The sequence below is a fragment of the Lacerta agilis genome, chromosome 8 (genome assembly GCF_009819535.1).
Source record: "Lacerta agilis isolate rLacAgi1 chromosome 8, rLacAgi1.pri, whole genome shotgun sequence".
NCBI classification, from domain to species: domain Eukaryota; kingdom Metazoa; phylum Chordata; class Lepidosauria; order Squamata; family Lacertidae; genus Lacerta; species Lacerta agilis.
Window position 1 is genome coordinate 76,383,346 of NC_046319.1, and position 22,790 is coordinate 76,406,135.

The 22,790-nt window shown below is 51.4% G+C and overlaps 1 protein-coding gene across 1 annotated transcript; it reads right to left on the reverse strand.

The window, feature by feature from the left end:
• Positions 1-761: 761 nt before the first annotated feature.
• NOP53 (NOP53 ribosome biogenesis factor) lies at positions 762-22,429 on the reverse strand. The gene is made up of 13 exons (XM_033158414.1): positions 22,182-22,429; positions 19,263-19,327; positions 18,975-19,059; positions 17,923-18,125; positions 15,129-15,199; positions 14,940-15,035; positions 14,059-14,163; positions 11,015-11,212; positions 7,958-8,133; positions 7,238-7,304; positions 3,711-3,787; positions 2,152-2,208; positions 762-841 (listed from the first exon to the last, which is right to left on the reverse strand). Exons 1-13 carry the CDS (start codon positions 22,412-22,414, stop codon positions 835-837), a joined length of 1,440 nt encoding a protein of 479 aa, XP_033014305.1. The 5' UTR covers positions 22,415-22,429; the 3' UTR covers positions 762-834.
• Positions 22,430-22,790: the final 361 nt, after the last annotated feature.

Here is a 22,790-nt window from a genome sequence, read left to right on the forward strand (position 1 = left end):
GCGGAGGGTGGAGCCAGCTCCTAGCTTCCTACTGGCCGAGTGCAACTGCAGAGATTTCAAAGTTTAGTTGGCCGCCTTAAGCAGGCTCAAGGAAAGGATGGACAGAGATCTGACTTACAGAGGTAGAGATGGAGATGCTCACCGTTCTAAATACAAAGGGCGATACCCAAAAATAGGGACACTCGGAGCGGGCACACTGAATATCACCAGGCTTCAATAACTTACTGATTTCAATGGGTCTGCTCAGCAAACGTGACTCAAATACGCCCAAAAAGGACTTTGTGCAGCTGCTGAAGTTTGTATTAATATCACCTGCATTTCTTAAGCTTGGCAGCCGCTGAGGGTTCCGTGCTATGCGCAGTGCTTTTTGAAAACTTCAGACACCAGGAAAAAGGGGGCAACAGCCGAGCAGGACTTGCGGTGGGGGTGGCAAGTGTCCACTCACCTCCTCTTGCAAAACTGGGCAAAAAGCAGACCCAAGTTGCGCAGAGTCAGCACATGGCTGTTGGAAGTGCCTGATGAAAATGGGATGCAGAGGAACTTTTTGCAGGGCAAAGATTCCCTTTTCCTTTTTTTTAAGAGCAGAAAGAGTACAGTACAGTAGGAAGGATTGCCTGTTTGTGAGCCAGCAATGGACTTAAGGTGACTGATTGGGCCCCTTCCCACAATGAGTCAAGAAGGGTGACATCCTGTGTCTGCACACTCAAGACAAATGGGGTGGGGAGGGAGGAGAGAGAGAGAAAAAATAGGTACAATCTGAGTGCCGTTTATGGAATTTTAATGAAGGAATGGGGAAACGGTGAGTTGCTGGGATGCTCTGGCGTAATCTGCGTTCTATAACCTGCAGAATGGGGAGGGAGAGAAGAGAGAACAGTAATGAATTTGGGGGAGTCAGAAGCAAAACCAGGAGTGGACGTCTGGATCTCTCTCAAAAGAAGAGGCAGCAGCGTAAGCTTGAGAGGCAGAGAGGGGCCCAGCTGGGAGATGCTAAAACCAGCTGAGCTGGGTCCGAGAGAAAGGCTAGAGGACAAGAACCAAGCAAAGATGAGACTTGCTTTGCGCTGTGTACACACCATGCACTTGGAGCACATCCGTCCCCCTGCCCAAGAATTATGGGAACTGTAGTTTGCCCACACAGAGCTACAATTCCCATGGCAAACCAAAGTTCCCAGGATTCTAGGGTGGAGGCACACATATGTTGTGCATGGAGTTATCAAGGTTGTTTAGCTGGGCAAAAGCAGGAAGAACACAGCAGTGAAAGGAAGATCAGCTTGGCCCTCACCATAGACCACCGGATGCATTGTGCACCCTGGCTCCTAGAAAGGACTCCACTGTCAATTGCCCCGTGGCTTCAGAGGCTAAGGAAAAGGGCATTCCTATGCTAGCCAGAGATCCAAGGGCTTCTAGGAGATGGAGCCCCTGCCCCAATCCCAGAAGAACAGCCTGATCCCCCAAGTAGACTCAAATGCCTGTTAAGGATTCCTCCCATCTACACCCTGGCTAGCAGACTGTAAACCTGAGGCAGGCCACAGAATGAGGCAGGAAGGTGGTGGTGGCGGCGGCAGAATGGACCCAACCACCCCACAACTAGAGGTAGGGGTGCCACTCACAAACATCCCCATATGGAAATGACTCCACGCAAAGAGAAAGCTAGCACACAAGGGCACATATCCCTCTTATGTGCCAACTGCTTTGCTTAATACTTGCAAGGAGTCCCCACACTCCTCATATACCGTATATATATTATTCTGGAAGGCTTTTGCCTTGGCCAGATGATGTTTTTATCTGAAGACGGCGTTTCTATTCACTATGCCTGTCTGGGCTGTGCGATGCTGATGCTGCGATTTTAACTGTTATCAACCTGAGTAACGATGCGTCTGAGCAGGGCAGACTGAGCATTTCTGTATAAGGTGGCGCTGTGGGTTAAACCACGGAGCCTAGGGCTTGCTGATCAGAAGGTCGGCGGTTTGAATCCCCACGATGGGTGAGCTCCCGTTGCTCGGTCTTAGCTCCTGCCAACCTAATGGTCAGGGGTCCCTTTACCTTTACCCAAGTAATAAATAATAGGACGGTGGGGCAAGATTAGAGGCGCAGGGGGCAAGAGCAACCGATTAGCCTGTCACTATCGGGCAAAGCACTGCCACTACTTACGTGATCTCCCGGAAAGCTCGCTTTTCGACGTACTTCACGCGGTATTTCCTCTTGAACCTGGCAAGGAAGACACAAGAGGTTTAGGGACTTTACAGTCCTCAGTGAGAGGAACTACTAAATACACCAGCCCAGAGCCAAGCACAGAAACCTGGGAGGCAAGCCGCCATGGCTGCAGAGACATCTCCTCTCCAAAGGCCACACACCACCTCCCTTGAAAGGTTTCTCTCCCTCCCTCCCTCCCGCACCAAGGCTTAGAGATTACGTTTTCCCCAAAAGTCCTCAGGAGAGCTGCGTCTATTGCACTTTGTGACTCACCGCTTAAAGATGTGAAGCAACACCGTCAAACAACAGCATGGTGTTTTGAGCTGCTGTGAAGCGGAATCAAAGGCTCTCTGATTTGCCACTTCGCACACAGAAATCCAAGTGTTGGACACCCATTTGCGAACCGGCCGAGAGGGTCTACATCAGGCACGTCCAACAGGAAGGTTGTGATCTACTGGTAGATCACTGGCTCCCCTCAAAGAAGCTCAACAACTTTGACTTGAACCCCTAAATAACAGGCTTTCCTCCCTAAAAAAGGCTCAACAACCTGAACCCCCCAAAATGGGGTAGATCACTGCCTGTTTTTAGCTTTGTGAGTAGATCACAGTCTCTTGGGAGTTGGCCACCCCTGGTCTACACATCGGCCCCACCCCTGCCCTCTCCGCAAGTAGCTGCCTTCCAATGTTTCGGATTACAACCCCCCACATCGGCCGCAAGCCAGCACAGCCAAGCTGGTGGACATGGAGTTGGGAAAGGCTATTCCACACCCACACAGAATTCCCAGGGTTTTCACAACGACATAATGGCCCTGAGACCTCCGGGTGTAGGGCAGTGTATAAACTGAATGAATGAATAAGAAAGAATCTTTGCTGGGGGGGGCACAGTTCTATGGAGGAAGAGAGACAGACACCAGCATTATCCTGCTGCTGCTTCTATTGTATGAATGAGAGGAGCAAGAGGAGACTCCCTGACCTTGCCAATTCTCTCAGCTCACTGAAATCTCAGCTTCCTCTCTAGAACGTGCAAGTCTTATCAGAGGTTTAAGCAAGCGTGGATAATCCCACGATATCCCATAGTTTAAACAGGCCACAGCCAGCAACAGGTGTAGGGAGTTCCCCACCCCCCGTGGGCAATTTACTGCATTAATACCTGAATCTGGGAACGCCACTGTGGCATCAGAGAGCTGCTAAACCACTCGGATAAAGAAACAAGAGATTCAGGATTACAGAGTTGGAAGGTCATCTCACTTCCTCCCCTCCAGCTCCGTGATGGATGTACAATGCAGGATGCGACCACAGCATCCCTGGACCGATGGCTGCCCAGCAAGTATTTCCAGTGAAAGACTCCCTGCGGCCTAAAGAACCAAACAGAGCAGGCTGACCCCCATCTCTCTGCAGGAGTTGCTGACCCTGCCTTGCCTTCTTCCAGTCAGAGACTAGTTAAGAAACATAAATCAAGTAACCCCGACTGTCATTTAGGAAAGGAACGCTGCCTGCCAGCGCTGCCATCCCACTCACTTTGCACGTTCCCTGGGCTCTAGGAGGTTCCGTTTCTGTAGGCTCTTGAACCGGTCCTTCAGGATACTGCCTTCGGGCTGGAGGAAGAAGCAGAAACAGAACTTGTGACAGAGATCTGGGTTCATGTTAAGCACAAAGAGACCTGCGGTATCCCGAGTCTGGGCTTGCTGTGGCAGGAGAGCCCTCCTAGCCAAGTCCCCGTTTATGTGCCATGCAGTCTTGATCAGGCTACTCTTCGGGGAAATTCAGCCAACGACCGGATTCACTGGTTCTCAAGGCATAACATCCAGGTTGTCAGAGAAGGGGGAGAAGGCGAAGAGAGGTAACTGTGCCTTGATGCCCTCAAATGCTGAACCAAAGGCGAGCTGTTCCGGAAGCTCTGCAAGCGCCATCTTGGTAGTCAAGATAACCCCACAATGAATTGGTAGTTGTTGTTGCAGCAGCAACGAGCTCATATATATGTTTATATTCACTTGCTCTGATGCTATCCTTATGTATGAGCTTGGGGTGCTGGGCTCTGAGACCAGAAAGGGATAATGCTTGGCTATTTGCCACCTATGCAGTCTTCTGGGCAGGTGAAGCGATGGGAAGTCCGGGCCAAAGTGACGTTTGCTGCTTTGTGTATAAAGGATGTGTGACTGTTTGCTTGGGCGCAGACAAGCAGTCTCCCTGCTTTTGCAAAGGCTAGGAGAACTGGCAGGCCGATTTGCACCTTTCTTTAACAAAGCGCTAGAACAGATCACTCGTGTTTTTGATGTCTTTGGTATCCCTGCGCCCAACCATTCGCATGAGCCCTGCTTTGGGCCTGAGGTTCAGAACACCTCTTTCCCCCAAAACCCATTGCCAATGTGGGAAAAGGTTTGTTTGCCTTGAACAAAACACCCCACCTTCTCTTACACGCAACCTAAAATTAATCACACAGTTGGGGATTTAAAAAACCCAAATCCACAAACATTCAAGGAATGCTTTGATGGTGTTTCCTGCTTGGCAGGGGGTTGGACTGGATGGCCCTTGTGGTCTCTTCCAACTCTAAGATTCTAAGTTTGCCCGTAACAGTCAAACGCAGAGACTGGTTCTGGGGAGGTGTCTGCGGCTCTACAGATGTTCTTGAGCTCAAACTCCCATCTTCCCCAGCCCTGATCGCTGGGGCTGAGAGTTGGCCCTCGTGTGTTATCCGGAGAGCCAGAGATTCCCCACGTCGGGTCTCCTGGAAATCATAACCGTTTCCGACAACACAATCGGCTGGAGAATTTCCCTTTTGCACCAGAAAGTTGAGTCTCAGCAGTGTTCCTTGCAGCGAAGAAAAGGGGGGGGGAACAGCTGTACGAAGCCCTCCCCTCTTTGCACCAACACCTCCAGCAGAGACACTGCAGGTGTCGGGAGCGCAACTCTTCGCACAACATCAACTCCTCACGTACATTCATTAGGTGACTTCCTGCTCCCTGGGATGGAGGTGTTTTGCATGAGCTCTGGGAGTTTTGCCTGTGAGGGGGGAGGTGTGAGGAGCTGGGAGGGAGGGAAAGGAGCATTCGGCAAGGGGGGGAGGAGAGAAGACCCTCCTCCAAAGCCTTCTCGGCCTCGAAGCTCATTGGCTGGCGCTGGAGAAGCTGCAACCCCAAAGCAGCTCGCCAATCGCAGGGATGCTGAAAGGACATTGTGAAATAGGGGCAAGCAGACAAGGCCTCCGATGGGGGCCAGGAGCACAGACCTCCCAACATGTGCCCCCCACAACTAAGAGGCAACAAAGGCAATACAAATGCCAAAGGAAGTTAATTCTTCACACCACAGACCTCTGGAATACCCTGCTACCATGCATGGCTAGAGGTGGCTACTTCAGCTGATCAGGTTTTTTCAAGAGAAAGGGGAGTCAACACACAGGCAGAACAGGACTCTCTCTCGGGCTACTGGCCACAGAAGCCAGAAGCTCAGCCTCTCTACTGACATGAAATCCCTCTGTGGCATCTCAGTCAAATGCAGAAAGAACCATCTAGCATGTTAATTTTGATGCTGGAGAACATCCTGGGATTTCTATGCAGCACCTCCTCCCTCCATGGTAGTCAGCTGATGTAGGAAGGTGAAGGTCACACCCAACAGGAAGAACAAAATAAAAAATAAAAAAATTCCTTCCAGTAGCACCTTAGAAACCAACTAAGTTTGTTCTTGGTATGAGCTTTCGTGTGCATGCACACTTCTTCAGATACACACACGATGCATGCACACAAAAGCTCATACCAAGAACAAACTTAGTTGGTCTCTAAGGTGCTACTGGAAAGAATTTTTTTATTTTGTTTTGACTATGGCAGACCAACACAGCTACCTACCTGCAACTCCAACAGGAATAGGAAGGCAGCACTGTCCAGAGCAGGTGTCCCCTTAGTGGGCTCTGCTGGCCCCGGGGGGGGGGGGGCATTAAGAGGCAAGGGGGGTGGCGGCAGGAAGTGTAAGTGACTTTGGAAAAAAATGGCACCACAGGATCAAGTTCACCAGTTTTGCAGAAATAATTGAACTAAATTGTTGCAACTGGATTTTGAATAAATGTGCAATTGATTGATACTGTTTTGAATTTTATTCTTTTGTTCGAGGTTAGATGGCCACCTGTTGTGTATGACTTAGTTGAGACCCCTGCAATGCAGGGACTGGGGTTGGACTGGATGACCCTCGGGGTCCCTTTCCAACTCGACAATTCCATGCCTGCAACTCCTTAGTAGGCTGCACAAACTGCTATGCTGCAAAAAAGGGCTTTTTTATAGGAGCCACTGGGGATGCGTTTATGGAAGCAAGGGTGCAGCGACCCAAAAAATGTTTGTGAGCCACTGGTCCAAATCGTGTGGAGGGGAGAGGAGTTTGAGAGCTCAACATCCCAGAATTAATTTGTGGGTATCCCTGACCCAAGCTGGTCCAGAGAGGGGGCACAAACGCTGCCAGTAAGCAACTCTGGAGAGGACACCATTAGAGAGGCTGTTTTCGAAGTCTGTTGGTCATGCAGTACCCAGACACAGGGGAACTCTTCCAAATTGGGAAGGGGGGGGGAGAAGAGAGAGAGAAGAAAGGAGACTCTTCCTTGGGCACCTCAGCTCCCCAGTCCTCACCTGCTCGGCAGGGCCAGGGAGCCCCTGGGGAACTTCACATTCCCAGCAAGCACTGCTGCAAATTCTCCGAGCGCAAGGATGGGTCTCATCATCGGACGCCAAGGGAAGGAAAAATGCAGGCATGGGCAGGCAGGTGGGGGGCACAGCGCAGAGGCCCCTGGAGAGGAACGGACCACCCCTCAACTCCAAAGGGGCTCTCTTAACTCCGCTCAGCAGCCCCTCCAAACGCCAGCAAGGCCGGGCTGCCCATCTTCGGAGTGGGCGGCCTAATTAGAAAGCTGCGTTCTGAAAAGGGCTGGCTTGAAAGCGGGCGGCGAGGGTTGTACCAACCCCAAGAAGGCGGCGCAGAGAGAACAAAGAGGCGGCAGCAATGGGAGACCAAGGGAACTCTGAACGCTTGATGGAATACAGCCTCTTGCCCGTCCTGCCAATGCTCACCTTCAACGTCCTCAAGGACTCTGCCAGCTCAGTGCTCAGCTGCACATCCAGGTCAGGATCTTCATACCTGCCACGCAAGAGGGGGAAACAAAAGGGGGCTGCTGAGGAGAAGTGTCCGAAATTAGTCAGGCACACTCTGGCTACTGGCTGCTTGCGACCAAGCGAAGACGCCCATTTTCACACACTAACACCCCACCACCCTGTGGAATTCTATCCGTTATAATTCATCTGCACTCAGGATGAATTTCAGGATACGAAAGACGCTTCTTCTGAGCAGGGGCAGTCACTGTACAGAAAGAGAGGTCGGAACGGGCCAATATATATGTGGACTGTCCCTGGATCAGTCTTCTTTAAAGTTCTCAAAGCTCAAGGTGGTCCTCTGAACTGCCCAGATGTTTAACTGAGAACGGATCGCAGTCGGTGAATCCTTTGAAAATTAAGACTTGCAGCCCAGCCCCAAAATGGCAACAAGACATTCCTTGAACCTTGGTTTAAGGAGCCATTTGGCACCTAGCTAATGTATCCCGAGTTTCTAGCACTGCTGAGAAGTGTGAGACAAGGGACCAGGCCTTCTGCTTCGGAGCTCCCTTCCTGGCAGGGGTGGAGAGAATGGGGTCATTATCAATGGCATCTCTTAGCCAAGCTCCTCCTCCTCCTCCTCCTCCTCCTCCTCCTCCTCCTCCTCCTCCCAGCCTTGTGTCCCCCTCAACAGGCTCTTACTTGAGCTTGCCCAGCCTCTTGGGCTTGTTTTCTTCTGCCTTCCGCTTGGCCTCCCGCTCTCGTTTCCGGCGGATCAGCTCCGCCTCCCTCCGCTTCACCTGCAGCCGGATGGAGCGCAGCTGGAACACTTCCTGCCGCCGGAGCCGGGCCGCCTTCTCAAGCGCTTCCCGGGTTTTCTGTGTGCAGAGGGGGAAAAGAGAGAGAGAGGATGAGGCAGCAGCTCTGGAGAGAATGGCTTCCCTCCTCGCTTTTGCCCCTTGCTGTCCACGGTGCGCTCTGTAGCCGAGGGCAAACCCCTTCCCTCTTGCCAGCGCAGGATCGCTGGATCTCTACTCTCTCTCTCTCTCTCAGCAGAGAGGCATGGCGGCCTCCCTGCTCCCGCGGAGCTCCTGCAGGGAGCAGATGGCAGGCGCCAGGCTCGGCCAGATGGCCGCGTGTTCGCGAGCCGCAGCATCATCAGTGGAGAGGATAATCAGGCTCGCTCTGGCAGGCGGCCCAGAAGGCAGCCCCGATTGCCACGGCTTCTCAAGGGCAGCTCAGGGAGCAAGGCTGTGGCAGGGGCTTTGGTGCCTGCACAGGAAGGAGTACGGGCGTTTGTAGAAAAACACACAGAGAGGGGAAAAACAAAAAGGCATTTTACGCACTCACAGGGCGACTGGTCTGTGCATCCCTGCACTAGAACAACTATCATTTTGCACCAAACATAAAGCTGGATCGTACAGTCTATATGCGCTATGGAGGTTTGACTCCTCTGAGTACACTCTTATTTTATTTTATTTTCAGCTTAAGAGGAGGAAGCAGCTATGCACGGGAGAAAATCCCCCTGCTTTTTACCAAGCTACTTCCCACTGGTTTCTGAGACTTCAGTAAAGAAATGTCAAGATTCTTTCAAGCACATAACCATCGGGGCCAGAAACGTCGTGTTCAGTTTTACAGGAAAGGGAGGTACTGAGGAAGCCGAATCCTCTAGCTCAGGCACGTCCAACAGGTAGATCGTGATCTACTGGTAGATCACTGGACATCTGTGGTAGATCACTGGCTCCCCTCAACAACTTTTGCTCCCCTATAAAAAGCTCAACAACTTGGACCCGAACCCCCCCAAAAAGGGTTTTCCTTCCTAAAGAACCACAGCAACTTTTACCTGAACGCCTAAAAAATGGGGCTTTCCTCCTCCCTAAAAAAGCTAAATAACTTTGACCCGAACCCCGCAAAAGGGGGTAGATCACTGCCAGTTTTTAACTCTGTGAGATCGCATTCTCTTGGGAGCTGGCCACCCCTGCTCTAGCTATTCTGTTTTTGTAGGTTTTCTGTGCTCCAGCAGGATCAAGGTGCGCACGGACAGCCCTGTTCACCAGAGGCCTTGTGGGAACCTGCCATGCCCCATGCAACCATGAGCCCGTTTTGAGGCTGTGCTTATAGCGAGATTCACTTCCAGGGACAAGAGAACAGAGAAACAGCCCACACCCACATCTCAGAGGCGGGGGAGGCTATAGTAACTCAGCAGTAATTAGCCTTTGGCTAATTAAACTATCTGTGGCCTTTTAAACTGGGTGTGTGTGTGTGTGTGTGTGTTATTGTTACTGTTTGTTGCCGTGCTATGTATTTTTGTGTTTTTATATTGTAAACCACCCTGTGATCCTCAGATGAAGGATGGAATAGAAATATTAGTAATAGTAACAACAACAACAACAACAACAACAACAGTTATTGTAGCATAGTGCTGAAGAGAGTCTGAGCTGTGAGGGAAGGTGCCCCCAGTTCAAATGCCGCCTCTGCGCATGGCTCAGTTCCCAGGATCCATTGCAGAAGGCCACACCTGTGTTTCAAATGTATGGCATGCACAGTCTGAGAACAGCGGTTGACCAAAGGCAAGCTTATCTTTTCAGTCCCACGTAGGAGCTGGGGAAGGCTAATACCAGTCTTTCGGACAAGGTCTTACGAAGGAGTGTTAATTTCTTTAATAAGGAACATTAAGAATAAAGCATTTATTCTTGTGAATATGAGGGAAAGAGGTCCACCCTCCTTCAATCCATCACAGTATCTGAAAGGGAGTCCCAGGCCAAAGTCCTGGTGCAAATCAACCCATGGCTCCAAAGGCAATGACCCAGATATGACCAAGAAAACGTCACACAAAGACCCAGGTGCATAATTTTTTTGGGGGGACCACAACTGGAATCCCCCCCTCTTGATATTCTACATATGCAATTTTTAAGTTTTTCAACCAACGAACCATTTTTTCAAGACACGTTCCACAACAGGGACAGGGGACCCTTGGCCTTCTGTTGGGGCTACATCCCCTTACCATTGTACACACTGCCTTGGGCTAATGGGGAGCTGGGAGTCCAATCATCCCCTGGAGGGCCCCTGCTCTAGAAAAAACAACATGCCTGAATCCTTGGCTGAACTTGATTCAAGATGGAAGGTGCAAGGAACTGGGTATTTGAACAACCAAGTTCTCAAACGTTTTGGCTCCCGAATGCTGCAAACCCGGAAGTGACTGTTCTGGTTTGCGAATGTTCTTTTGGAAGCCGAATGTCCGACGGGGCTTCCAATTGGTTGCAGGAGCTTCCTGCAGCCAATCAGAAGCCGCGCCTTGGTTTCCAAACATTTTGGAAGTCGAACAGACTTCCGCAACGGATTCTGTTCGACTTCCAAGGCACGACTGTACCCGAGGGGCTGCCACATGGAAGGTGGAGCAAGCTTGTTTCCTGCTGCCCAATGGGGGTAGGACCCAAAGCAATGGATTCAAACGACACGAAGGGAGATTCCCGACTAAACGTCAGGAAGAACTTTGAGGGAAAGAGCTATTCCACAGCAGGACGGACTACCTCAGAACGTAAGGGGGAACCTCACTTTTTAAACAGAGGTTGGATGACCATCTGTATGGAATTCTTTAGCTGCAATTCTTGCGTTTCAGGAGGGCGGTTGGACCAGATGACTCTAGGGACCCTTCCAAGACTACAACTCTATGATTCTAGGATGTAAGGGAGGGGCTCAGGCACAACCACAAATCTGGGGCTGTGTGTAAGCTCTGCACAAGACCGAGGGCAAACCCACCTTCCGCTTGGCCTCCTTCTCCTTCTTCCGCTGCCGCTCTGTTTTCTTTTCTCTTGCCACCGCTCGGGGCAGACGAGGTGGAGGAGCGGCGTCCGCCTGCGACTCTCCCTCCTGAGGTTCTGACGGGCTCTCCTGCTTCCCTTCGCCGTCCGACTCCTCCTCCAAGAGGCCCTCGCACTGCTCCTGGAACACCGTCTCCTGCAAGCGCGGAGGTAAGCTGCATCATTAGGAATGGGTCAAGGATGAAGAGAAACACCACACACCCTGCCTGGACTGCGTCTTCTCTCCAACGTCTGGTAGCAATGATCAACTGTCTTCAAAGGCGAAACAAAATAGAAAATTCTTTCCAGTAGCACCTTAGAGACCAACTGAGTTCATACTCGCTCATACCAAGAACAAACTCAGTTGGTCTCTAAGGTGCTACTGGAAAGAATTTTCTATTTTGTTTCGACTATGGCAGACTAACACGGCTACCCACCTGTAACTGTCCTCAAAGGATGTGCCAACTCTCTTAGGGAGAAGCAGGCCGTTGCAAAGGCAAAAAAGCTATTTCCCGTTTCCCTCTGCATGACACCTTCTGCTTGCACATTGATATATTTGAAAGGGGCCAGTAGAGCAGGACAGGGTTCAGCGCACCTCATGCGGTTTTATTTCATTTACCTATACAGTGGTACCTCGGGTTGCGGACATGATCCATTCCGAGGTGCCGTTTGCACCCCGAAGAGTCCGCAACCTGAGTGGAGCTTTCGCGCATGCACCGAAGCATGATGTTGTGCTTCTGCGCATGCGCGACCTGTGCGGAGCATGCGCAGACTGCACAGACGCTTCTGCGCACGGCAAAACCAACTTCCGGGTTGCCGCGTTCACAACCCGCAGCAAACGCAACACGAGGTACGACTGTAGAAGCATAAGCCATATCGTAAAATATCGGTGTCCAACACTGAAACACAAAATAAAGAACAAGGCAGGTAATCATTTAAAAAAATTAAAATTGAACAGCTACAAAAGGCCTGTTGGCACGAACAGGTCTCGTGACAGATACCTAAAGGTCAAAAAGAGAGCAAAATCTTTGCTGGGAGAGTGTTCCTTTACAAGGGCCTAGCAATGCTATATGGCTGATTTCTAGTGGAGGCCAATCAGGCCTCTCTACCTGGAAGGGCAGCTAACAATTTATTACTGCTTTGTTATTTATTAAATACCGGCCTACATCCGAAGATCCCAGGGCAGTTCACAACAGAAAAACACAAAATGAGAATACGGAATAAATGGTAAAACCAAAACAATCCAATAACCCCCCTCACTTTCAATGGGTTTACTTTGAGTATAACTAACCTTGGATACAACCCAGGCTACTGGGATGCTGAGGTTCCCTCTGACCTCCCCGCAGCAGCATCGCCATCATCTAAGCAGTTAATAATTAGTAATACAGTCGCAATGCTCCTCTGGATTTCAGCGACTGAGCAGGGATACAATGGCTCTGGGGCCCTTATCCTGGAGCCACGCTGACCAGGGCTTTGTATTTCAACCCAAGAACCTTGGATCTGGCTTGGTTTCTCCAGCATGTCTTGCCCAAACCCCACTGGCAATGATTAAGCTGAAGGCTGATCACTGCCAAGGCATGGCGCCCAAAATGGGAAAAGCGCATACCTCATATCAACGCATTCATATTGAAGGGAGTCTCTTGACTCCAAAAAGTCCTCGGCTACATTTAAATTTGACATACAGAAAGACCCAGGACACAGGACCTTGCATGGCTCTTTCAAGCCTTAGGCTGGTTCTTGGCTCCTTCCCTAGGCATGGGGGCTTTTGCCGTTTGGTGGGAGGCTGCTGCTGCTCAGCGCCAGGCCCTGGCACCTCTGGGCAGGATTATTTACAGCTTCTCAGAGGCCGGCACATCCCTTTAAACTGATACAGCGCTGTAGGGTTAAGGCCTATTAGGAGGCTAAATATACGTTCTCCTCAGGCCAAGTGAGGAAACTGGCTCGCTTCTAGCGGGAGAGGGGTGCTAACCACGGGTGAAGCGGCCACGTTACCCTTTCCTGGTCCTCAGCAAAAGAGGATTCAGCGAGGAGGGGCTGAGAGCCACCGAGTGGCAACTTTTCATTTCCATAAGCACAATGACTCCATAAGCACAGGCTGTGACACCACAGCTCACCCCTCCAGGTTCACACCTACTAAAAAGCACTAAAAACCCAGGAAGTGACAAATTGTGATCTTGTCATGCAGCACCTGAACTGTCAATGTGTTTACCTAAACCTGTAATTCTCACACTGCGTCCCTGGGAAGTTTATCCGGGGCATCTCCGGAAGATCAGCAGCAGCAGCTGGAAAGTGCCCATGAAAAGGCAGCTTCTGCAAACTGTCCTTTCAGGTTGGGCAGCTGCAGCTGCTGCTTGCCCTGAAAACTGCTCCCTCTACCAACCCCAAGAATCTCCTCCTGTAATGCACAGGTGCAACTTAGCAGGGATAAAAATGTAGGAAGTGTATTCCTTGAGACTGAAAGCTTGAAAAGCCCCGGCCTAGACGAGCCATTGTCATTTTATGGGCCTTCACTAAAGCGGCAAAGGACCGTCACCCCTGGCAAACATGGAAAGGGTGCCATAATGATGTGCTCTAAGGAGAAGGTAACGGACAGGAGAGCCTGACTGACTCTATCCAAGACACGGCCCTCTGCACTCTTTCCACAAACAGGACACACTGCTGCTTCCTTGAGAGCCCAGAAAAAACCCAGGACAGCCTCCCCCCCAACCTGGCAACTTCCAGAACGTCACCGTTGGGACTCCAATGGTCTGGGGTTGACTGGAGTCCATGTCCAACATCTGGAGTTGCACCAGGTTGGGGAAGCCTGCCCCAGGATATCCTGACCAAGTCTTTACTTGATACCACCCTCTGGTCCAATGGTAGCACCTCTGTTCCTCCTGCTATTGTTTTTGTCCACCCCTCCCTCCACCTCCCAAGAACAAGGTCAGAATGCCAGCAAGGGCGCGGGTCAATTCTCCAATAGTCTCAGCGGTGGAACTCCCTTCTGCAGGGTCCAATGCTCACCTCGGTGGGGGCCTCATCCACTGTGGGGAACTTCAGTTGACGCTCCAATCGCTCCGCTGCCTTCTGCCTCTTCAGCTCAACTTCGTGGGCTTGGAGGAGGAGGGCCTGCAACGGGGGAGGGAGGGGCGTGAGCAGAGGAGGAACCGGCCTAGCGATCGCTTGTGGGACCTCGGTTGTCATGCGTAAGGGACTGCTTCACTCATCCCAGAACGCTCTCTTCCAAGTCAGGCCTAAATGTGGCCCTTCGGCCCTCTTCATCTGGCCCTCAGGATCCTTCTCAAGCTACGTCCCTCGCCAGCCCTGCTCCACACCCTCCCTGGGTGCTGTTCCCTGGCTGCAATGCTTTATTAAACTGCGATATCACGCATTTGCCTGGCTGGCTGAGCCAGTGTGGCATAATGATTAGAGTGCTGGGACTATGACCTAGGAGAGGCCAGGGTTCGAATCCCCCACTCAGCCATGAAACTAACGCTGGGTGACCTTGGCATCAGTCACCACCTCTTAGCCTAACCCACCTTGAGCTCCTTGGAAGGCGAAGGTGATTTATCAATGTAATAAAACAGATTAAAAAAAATGTGTGTATGTGCACAGAGACCTCTAACTGAATCTAGCCTGCTGCGCATAGCTGAGAGTCACAACTTCTGCGCTGTCCAAATCTGACTCTAGCCCCGCCTGCCACTGGCACGTGGCCCCTGGAAGCTCGCTGATGAGGAAATGTGGCCCTTGAATTGAAAACGGTACCCCACCCCCACTTCAAAAAAGTGTGATGTGTTCCCCTGGCGCCTCCGTTGCCTATGCCCCATCCCATTAACCATGGCTCCTTTCCCAATCCCTAGCAGTGCCGCAGCCGCATCCCCACAGGTGGAAAGGCTTGCAGATACCTGGTGGGCTTCGAAACTGGGGTTGTATGACCCTCCTGGGGGAATGACCTCCACGGCTGGCAGCTGAGATCGAGCCTTCTGCAGACGCTCCGGGCGCTAAGGAGAGATAAAGGGAAAGAGAGGCTGAAGCGGCCCCCCGGCTCCCCACGCAACCACCCCTGCTCAAAAGTGAAGGCCCCCCCTGTGTACCTTCACGGGCTGTTTTTTGGTCTGCTCCAGGAACCAGGTATCCTTCCCAGCCAGGGCTTTGTCCAGCGGGTCTGGGAAGACAAAAAAAGGAGAGGAGGAGAAAGAAAGTTGTGTCACAAGGCCAGCAATCGAGCCTGAGCTTCTGCTTCTTCTGAATGAAGTGTGAGATGCAGCCTCTGGGGCTGCAGCCACTCAATTCTCCCCCCATCAGCACACATATGGGGTACGTCTGCTTTGGCAACAGTTTCCACCCTGGCCGGAAAGTGTGGGTGGGCAGGCACGTTCCAGCCACCCACGGGAATCGGACAGTGGCCTGGAGGGAGGTCATTTTGTACTCTGAAGCACTTATATTAGCCCTGAACCTTTGACCACAAGCAGATGGAGGGGGTGGAGAGGGTCAGGAAGAGAGGAGAAGGCGGCAGCAGCAGCAGCAGCAGCCGGGAAGGATAAACACAACAGGCACCTGAAGGTAGGGGAGGGGGAGAGAGGGAGGACTGTAGCTGCTTAAACCTGCTGGAATGAGTGTCAGCCGGGATGGAGAGAAATGCCAATCACCGCCCACCACCTTGTTCACTGAGCCAGAAGTGCCAGGCAACTCCCGCTGGAAGCAACACGCAGAGCATGTGGGAGGGATTCCCTGCAAGGGGAAATCCCACAGGGCCAGCCTGGCCAACTGGGTACGTCTGCTTAGGGAGCCAACCCAGCAGATGCTTCCCTCTGCCATCGGCCTGCCCTTTTCAGTCTCCGGGTCACAGAACGAGAGTCCCAGAGACCAGCTTGTGCTCTCTTCGGCTCCCCGCCTCTTCCCAGCCAAAGCTGGAAAAAGAACTCAAGACGAATAGCTCTCAGCATCTCTCCTCTAACTACCGGAAGCCCTCGTAACTTTTAAGATTATAAAAAATTCTTAAAACAGCCAGGATTTATTTAAAAAAAAAAAGACAGAGGAAAAAAGAGATGCAGCAGAGATTCCACCCCCAAAACATTTCCCTGGGTTGCTAAAAAGGATCCTTTTCAACATGTCGCTGTATGAGTGCTGACCTCTCCTGGAGAAAGCTAGAATGACACTGGGCCATGACCTAGATAGAATCCAGAGGCCACACTGACTTCCTTCCCCTCCCAACTGAAGAGATTAAAAGCTGGAACAGGTACACAGCTTGTAACATAGAAAAGGCGGAGGGGATAAAGACAAAACCAGGAAGCCGATAGACGCATGTGATTACAGGTACGTCTTCTAGAGATAAAGAGATTCAACCACGTGTTGGGGAGCCGGGAATGCACAGCGCATGTCCACAGAAGAGACACAAACTTCACACACACACACCCCAAGACCACAAAGGATGGCCATCTAGGTAACAGGCACACCTACATCAACCTGCACAAGTAAGAAGCGAATAGATGGCACAGCAGGTGGCAGCTCACCTGCATCACACCAAGCATGAGATGACATTTCAAACCGCTGCCTTTAAGCCTCTGTTTAGTCCTTGCAAACCAGACACATTCCACCCACAAAACATAACTTCCACCAGCAACCAGGTTGCAAAAGTCTTGAGAGGGCAGCCAGGGTGGTTTCCTCCCCCCCCCTTTTTTAATGGCATCGTTCAAAAGTGGAGTTGGGTTCAAGAAGTGTCAGATTAGGTGGCTGGGTTCCTCAAGGAGGTTTCACACATGCCATTCACGGCACCGCGAGGCATGAAGCGCAGATGCGGAGCAGGAAAGATGAGCTGCAGAAAACAGGACCGGCAGAGCAAGGAGCTACAGGTGAGAGGACAACCTGCTGCAAAATGCACTAGCCGTTCCTTGCACGACTCTCAAATGCTTCCAGGAAAAGCAACTACTCTGGGGTGTTCTCAGCCACCCGTCAGCTGTGGCAATGCAACCAGGGACAACTAGATATGTGGAAGGGTGACACAACTTTGTCCTTCATCTCTAGGGCAAACGTATTTGAGATGCTGGGGGGCAAAAGTAGCCTGCCTCCATATAGGGTTCCACACAGACCAACATCCTGTTGTATTAGCTGGACACCAACGCCCCCACATGCCACTAGAGCTTCCCTCCAGATACATGCAAATGCTGCATGCAAAGGAACTGGCCTGTAGTTTAGGTTATGTTTTACGTGAGATGCTGGGCCACATAGAATGACCTTCAGGATATGGGTGGTGCTGTGGCCTAAACCACTGAGCTTCTTGGGCTTGCCAATCAGAAGGTTGGTGGTTCAAATCCATGAGACCATGCTCTGTCCCAGTTTCTGCCAACATAGCACTTCAAAAGCACACCAGTGCAAGTAGATAAACAGGTACCGCTGCAGCGGGAAGGTAAACGGTGCTTCCGTGCGCTCCGGCTTCTGTCATGGTGTCCCGTTGCACCAGAAGTGGTTTAGCCATGCTTGCCACGACTCAGAAAGCTGTCTGTGGACAAACGCCGGCTCCCTCGGCTTGAAGCAAGATGAGCACGGCAACCCCATAGTCGCCTTTGACTGGACTTAACCGTCCAGGGGTTATTTACCTTTTCAACTTTTACCCTTCAGGAGACCTGGAATGCCATTCAGGCCCAATATCCCATGAAAACTGGCTTGCTAACCGCTGACTTATAACCAAAGCATGAGGCTATGCTCACCTGCTGGACCTTCCAAAAGGACGTAACCTCTACTCTACCACACCTGTTTATAAAGGGGGGTGGGGTAGCAGCAGGGGAACTCTCAAGTCCCACCCACCTAACTGTAACTCGCAAGACTCCTCCCTCTTTTTAGAGCTAGGGAGGGATAGAATTATTGCACCTGACTGCCGCCTCGACTTACTTGAGTCTGACCACATGTCATAGAACGCCCTGGAAGGATCGATGCCACTGCCTGCTTCTGCAGCTTTCACCGCCGGGGGTTTCTGCAACCTCTCCTGAAGGAGGCGCTCTTTCCGCGGCACCACCCCTTTCTCCGCCAACTTCTCCCAAAGCCGCTGCTTCCTCTTTAGCTTCTTGCCGTTGGGAACCTGGTGGGCGAGGATGCTGAGGAGAATAAAGACAAGTTCTTGGTCAAGCAGGACCGATGTCAGCCGATGGTGACAATTCCAAGGTAAATGGGTAAATACTGTCTGATACTGCACAAGGCAGCTTATTTTCGAGAGGACCCGAACCCGCCCTTTGCCCCACTTCCTGAATCATACACAGCAACTCGAAAAACCCTCTAGTTGCTCCCTCACTTTACTTCCTGATACTGTAGCAGCAGCACCTTGAATCTCATGGCAGCAAGAACACGGCCTACTCCTCTGAAGCCCATGGGATTTTGGGGAGGCAAGCTACCTAAAGAGAATGGCAGTTCGAAGGAGGACAATGACCAGCTGGAAAGGAAGCCACAGAGCTGTAAGGAGTGCATCCTAAAGAGTCTAAGTCATACGATGAAAGAGCGGCTGAACTAAACTTTGTGGGGAGGAGAAATACTGAAAAATTCCCAATACTGAAAAGGTCAAAAAGTAGGAGAGAAACACTCACACTTCCCTGAGAATCTGACAGGCAACAGAATGGAAGGAAATTATTACAGTGAATTTCTATTCCTGGAGGAGTACCTGCAGTATGGTCATATGTGGATTAAGAAAAAGGCTGCAAAGTAGTTCAGTGAACCAAGTTGTGTAAAGAGACCATGCGAAGGGCCGTCTGCTGGATGCGATGCAAGTTAGTGCTGGAGCTCCGAAATTTACAACTTATCCTGCCTGGCCGCACCCTCCCTCTCTTGCCTCTAATTGTCTCCCTAAAGCTCAAAGGCTCAGGGCTAAGGTGGTGGTGGTGGGGTATCAGGAGCACCAGACAGGCAACGGGGTTTCCTACAGTTTGCTCTGCACAACCCAGAAGAAGACTTACTCTTTAGGTGGAGGCACTTTGGAATCCGGCTGCAGGATCAAGTCGATCTTCAACGGCTTCTCTTTGCTACACTTCTGTTTTCGGCCTGGAAGGAAAATGCAAGCCAAGGATTCGTCAGAGAGGGACAACCAACAAACAGCATGATGAAGTAAGTTGAGAGTAGGAGTCGCGAGTCCCACTCCAGGAGGTGGCATATCCTGCATGCAATGGGAACACTTTGATCCAGGCTCCGATTTCTCTAGTATTCACGACCCAAGTTGACTCTTCTCGTTCATTGCAGCCTCTTACCTTTTTCTTGAACGCCAGTGTCTACGAAGAAGAGGGTTTCGTTGGGCTTCTCTGACACAGGTCCCCTGAAGAGAAGGGAAAAATAAATTTGGACCACTACAGCAGGACTATTCTCCAGGCCCCAGATATCCAGCCAACAGCTACCATTCTGCTCCTGCATCGTAACAACACTGAGAGCCAGTGTGGTATAGTGTTTATTGATGGAGTAGGACAGAGGTTGGCAACCTAAGGCCCATGGGCCAGTTGCGGCCCATGAGCTTCCTGGAACTGGCCCACAGCCGTTCCGTGGATCGGTGTGGGGATTCCGTGCTTTTTTTCGTGGCACAATTTTTTTCTTGCCGCGGGGACCGACTTCCGGGTCGAAAGAGCACCGGAAATAGTGTGGCCGCATGCGCATGGGCGCTCCTCCACCACGGAAGTGCACCGGAAATAGCATGTGTGCACGCATGGGCACACACGCTCCCGGCCCACCAAGAGGTCTGCTGGGGAGTGGACCGGACCAGCCTCAAAAAACGTTGCCGACCCCCGGACTAGGACCTGGGAGGTCAAGGTTTGAATCTCCACTTGTGTCATGAAGACCAATGGGTAACCTTGGGCCAGTCACCATCTCTCATTCTAACCTATCTCACAGGGTTGTTGTTGTTGTGAGTACAAAATGGGGGGGGGGATAACCACGTACATTACCGTGAGCCCCTCGGGTGGCATATATATAAATAATGCAACAATAAATAATTATTTATTATTATCCAAATCCAAGTTATTAATTATTATCCAAATCTCAGGCCACTCCACAATGCCCTCAAGATCTGCACCCACACTGGCTATTTGCACCAACAAAACATTTCCTCTCACAGGTTTGGCCTCCCGGAGAGGGGTTGGGTTCTACCCCAGCCCATAATGTCTGCTGCACACCAGTGCCCCATAACTGTGGGTGCATCACCGTGTACTCCCTAGTAATTATCTCCCCGCACTTCTGCAACTGACTCCTCCCAGAACTATCAGTCCTTCAGCACCCCTTTCTGCTTATTTTATCTTCAACCTCTCCTTTCATGCACAAGAAAGTTGCATGAAACCACACGTGGGAAATGTGGATAGAGAGGTTGTTTCTGCTACCTCTTGTAATACTAGAACCCTATGGGGTCAATCCAATGAAGCCTGATAGGTGGGAGATTCAGGACAAGTGAAGAACTGCATCACACAACACATAGCTGAGATCTCATGATAAAAGGCGGTATATAAAACTAATTTTTTAAAAAGCTAATCAGCAGAATTCACTTCCACAAGACGGAGGGATGGGCATTCTAAGGTCTCAAATATAGAATGTTGATAATTGCACAAGGTAAACACAACATTCATAAGTATATAAACCACATGTCTAAAATAGTATAGGAGAGCAATCCAAAAGCCAACTTCGCTCTCCTGAAGGCACTAAATATTTCCTTTGCCTCCTTAATCTCCCTTGCCTGAGAAAACATAGGCAGACAGCAATCAGGGGAAGTTCCTGAAGGGATTCCTCTCCTATATCTATGAACCTCCTTTGTATTGTCACTGCTTGCTTGCCCAGATGCTCTGCATTGAGGGATGTGTGACTGGCATCCCGTCTTATCAAATGCTAATGTTTTGTGTAAACTGTGTCTGGAACTATGCAAAACTTGCTAAATCCTCAGGAACATCATACCTTGGCCTGCCTGAGCCACAGTAACCCCACCTTATGTGTGATGTAATTTCTGCCTATTTGTAGAGGAGGAGGATGTCCTTTCCCATGCCAGAATGGAAACCCTTAAAAGAGATGTTTTGGGTCTCTCTTGCCTCCTTGCTAGGAGGGATGGGAACTCTGTTGCAACAGAAAAGGAAAGAGATCTGCCTTGCTTTCATTGCATCCTGCCTCCATCTGTCCGATCATGGACTTTGGGGACTCAGTCCCTTGGGTAGTTGGGCAGCAACCACCCCTATTTTTCCTTTACCAGCACCAACCTACATGGCTGTAAAAGAAAAAGAGTGCTGGAAACTCACACAGCACAAGGCTATCAGTGGCCATGACACCCATGTTCTCCCTCCATTGAGCCCCTGAATACCAAAAGCTGGGAATCACCAGTGGGGAGGATTCCACCAGCATTATTGCTTTCTATTTTTAAGTTTGGAATTTTCTTGGTGGTCAACAAAAGGGATTTAGAGACTGTCTGATGGCAAATCTTTAAAAATGTAGTATAAAGACTGACAACTGGGAAACACTGGCCTGTGAGTGCTCCAACTGGAGAACAGCCTTTACCAAGGGTGTCGTGGGCTTTGAAGACACTCGAACTCAAGACGCAAGGGAGAAATGTGCTAAGAGGAAGGCATACTTGGCAAACCCTCACCTTGATCGACTCCCGCCCGGAAACCAATGTCCCCACTGTGGAAGGAAATGTGGATCCAGAATTGGCCTCCACAGTCACTTACAGACTCACTGTCAAGACCGTTCGAAAATTCTTTCTAGTAGCACCTTAGAGACCAACTGAGTTAGTTGCTGGTATGAGCTTTCGTGTGCATGCACACTTCTTCAGATACACGTGTTCAAGACCGTCAAGACCGTGTTCACGGGAGACAATCTTACTCGGCTGCAAGGGATCGCCAAAGAAGAAGAGCTTGTGGGCATCTATCTACAGTATCTGGCTGTCCCCGTGAGAACAGGGTGCTGGGCGAGGCGGGCCCTTGGGTCCTGATCCAGCTGGGGGCGGTTTGTCAGCCCATTCCAACAGGAGCCCTGCAGGGTCACGGCCAGAGGCACCTTCAGAGGCGAACCAGGCTCGCCCCCGCCGGGTATGGTGAGGGTCCCCCAGCCCTCTTGGGGGACGATATAGCCTGCCCCTGAACCTGGAGGCTCCACGCTTCGACCGCAACCCCCCCCCCCCCGCAGAGGAGATTCGGGCCCAGGCTCACCCCAACTGCCTCAGCTCGGCCGCGTTCTCTTCCAGCCAGTCTCCCAGGTCCCGGCCGAGCTTGGCCTCCGGCCCCCGCCACCGCTTCCAGCCCTTCTTGCGGTTCCTGGGGCCCAGGCCCCCCGCCCGCCGCGAAGGGAGCCTGCCCGGGTCGCGCGAGTTGGGGCCGAAGCCCAGGAAGGCCGCCTCGGGAGGAGGAGGAGAAGCAGCACCAACAGGAGCCGCCGCCGCCATCTTGGGCCACGAGAAAGTGCGAGTCGGACGCGCAGGGCGCCGGCGTCGCTTCCTTATGCGCGAAACAGGAAGTGAGAACAGGCAACTTCCGGCGCCGGCGCCCATTTTGGGAGAGGCGCCCGCGATAGGAAGAGAGAGGGCGGGGAGTGGAGAAGGGCAGGTGAGTCCAACTTCCGGTATGAAATTTAAAGGCGCCGTCCTCCCATCATCATCATCATCAATTGTAGAGTTGTACGGAGCCCCACGGGGGTCATCCAGCCCAACCCCTTGCATGTCGGGTTCGTGTATGTGTGTGTGAACTAGATGACCCTCGCGTCCCTTCCCACTCTTCTATGATCCTAACGCAGGAATCTTTTGCCCAAAGCAGAACTCGAAC

What these genes read in the sequence shown, in the direction of transcription:
- NOP53 (XM_033158414.1), bottom strand. Translation starts at nt 22,414, where the DNA reads ATGGCGGCGGCGGCTCCTGTTGGTGCTGCTTCTCCTCCTCCTCCCGAG. An exon ending in CACTGGCGTTCAAGAAAAAG is followed by an intron (nt 19,060 to 19,262) that starts GTAAGAGGCTGC and finishes TTTTCCTTCCAG; the next exon opens with GCCGAAAACAGAAGTGTAGC. An exon ending in CCAAAAAACAGCCCGTGAAG is followed by an intron (nt 15,036 to 15,128) that starts GTACACAGGGGG and finishes ATCTCTCCTTAG; the next exon opens with CGCCCGGAGCGTCTGCAGAA.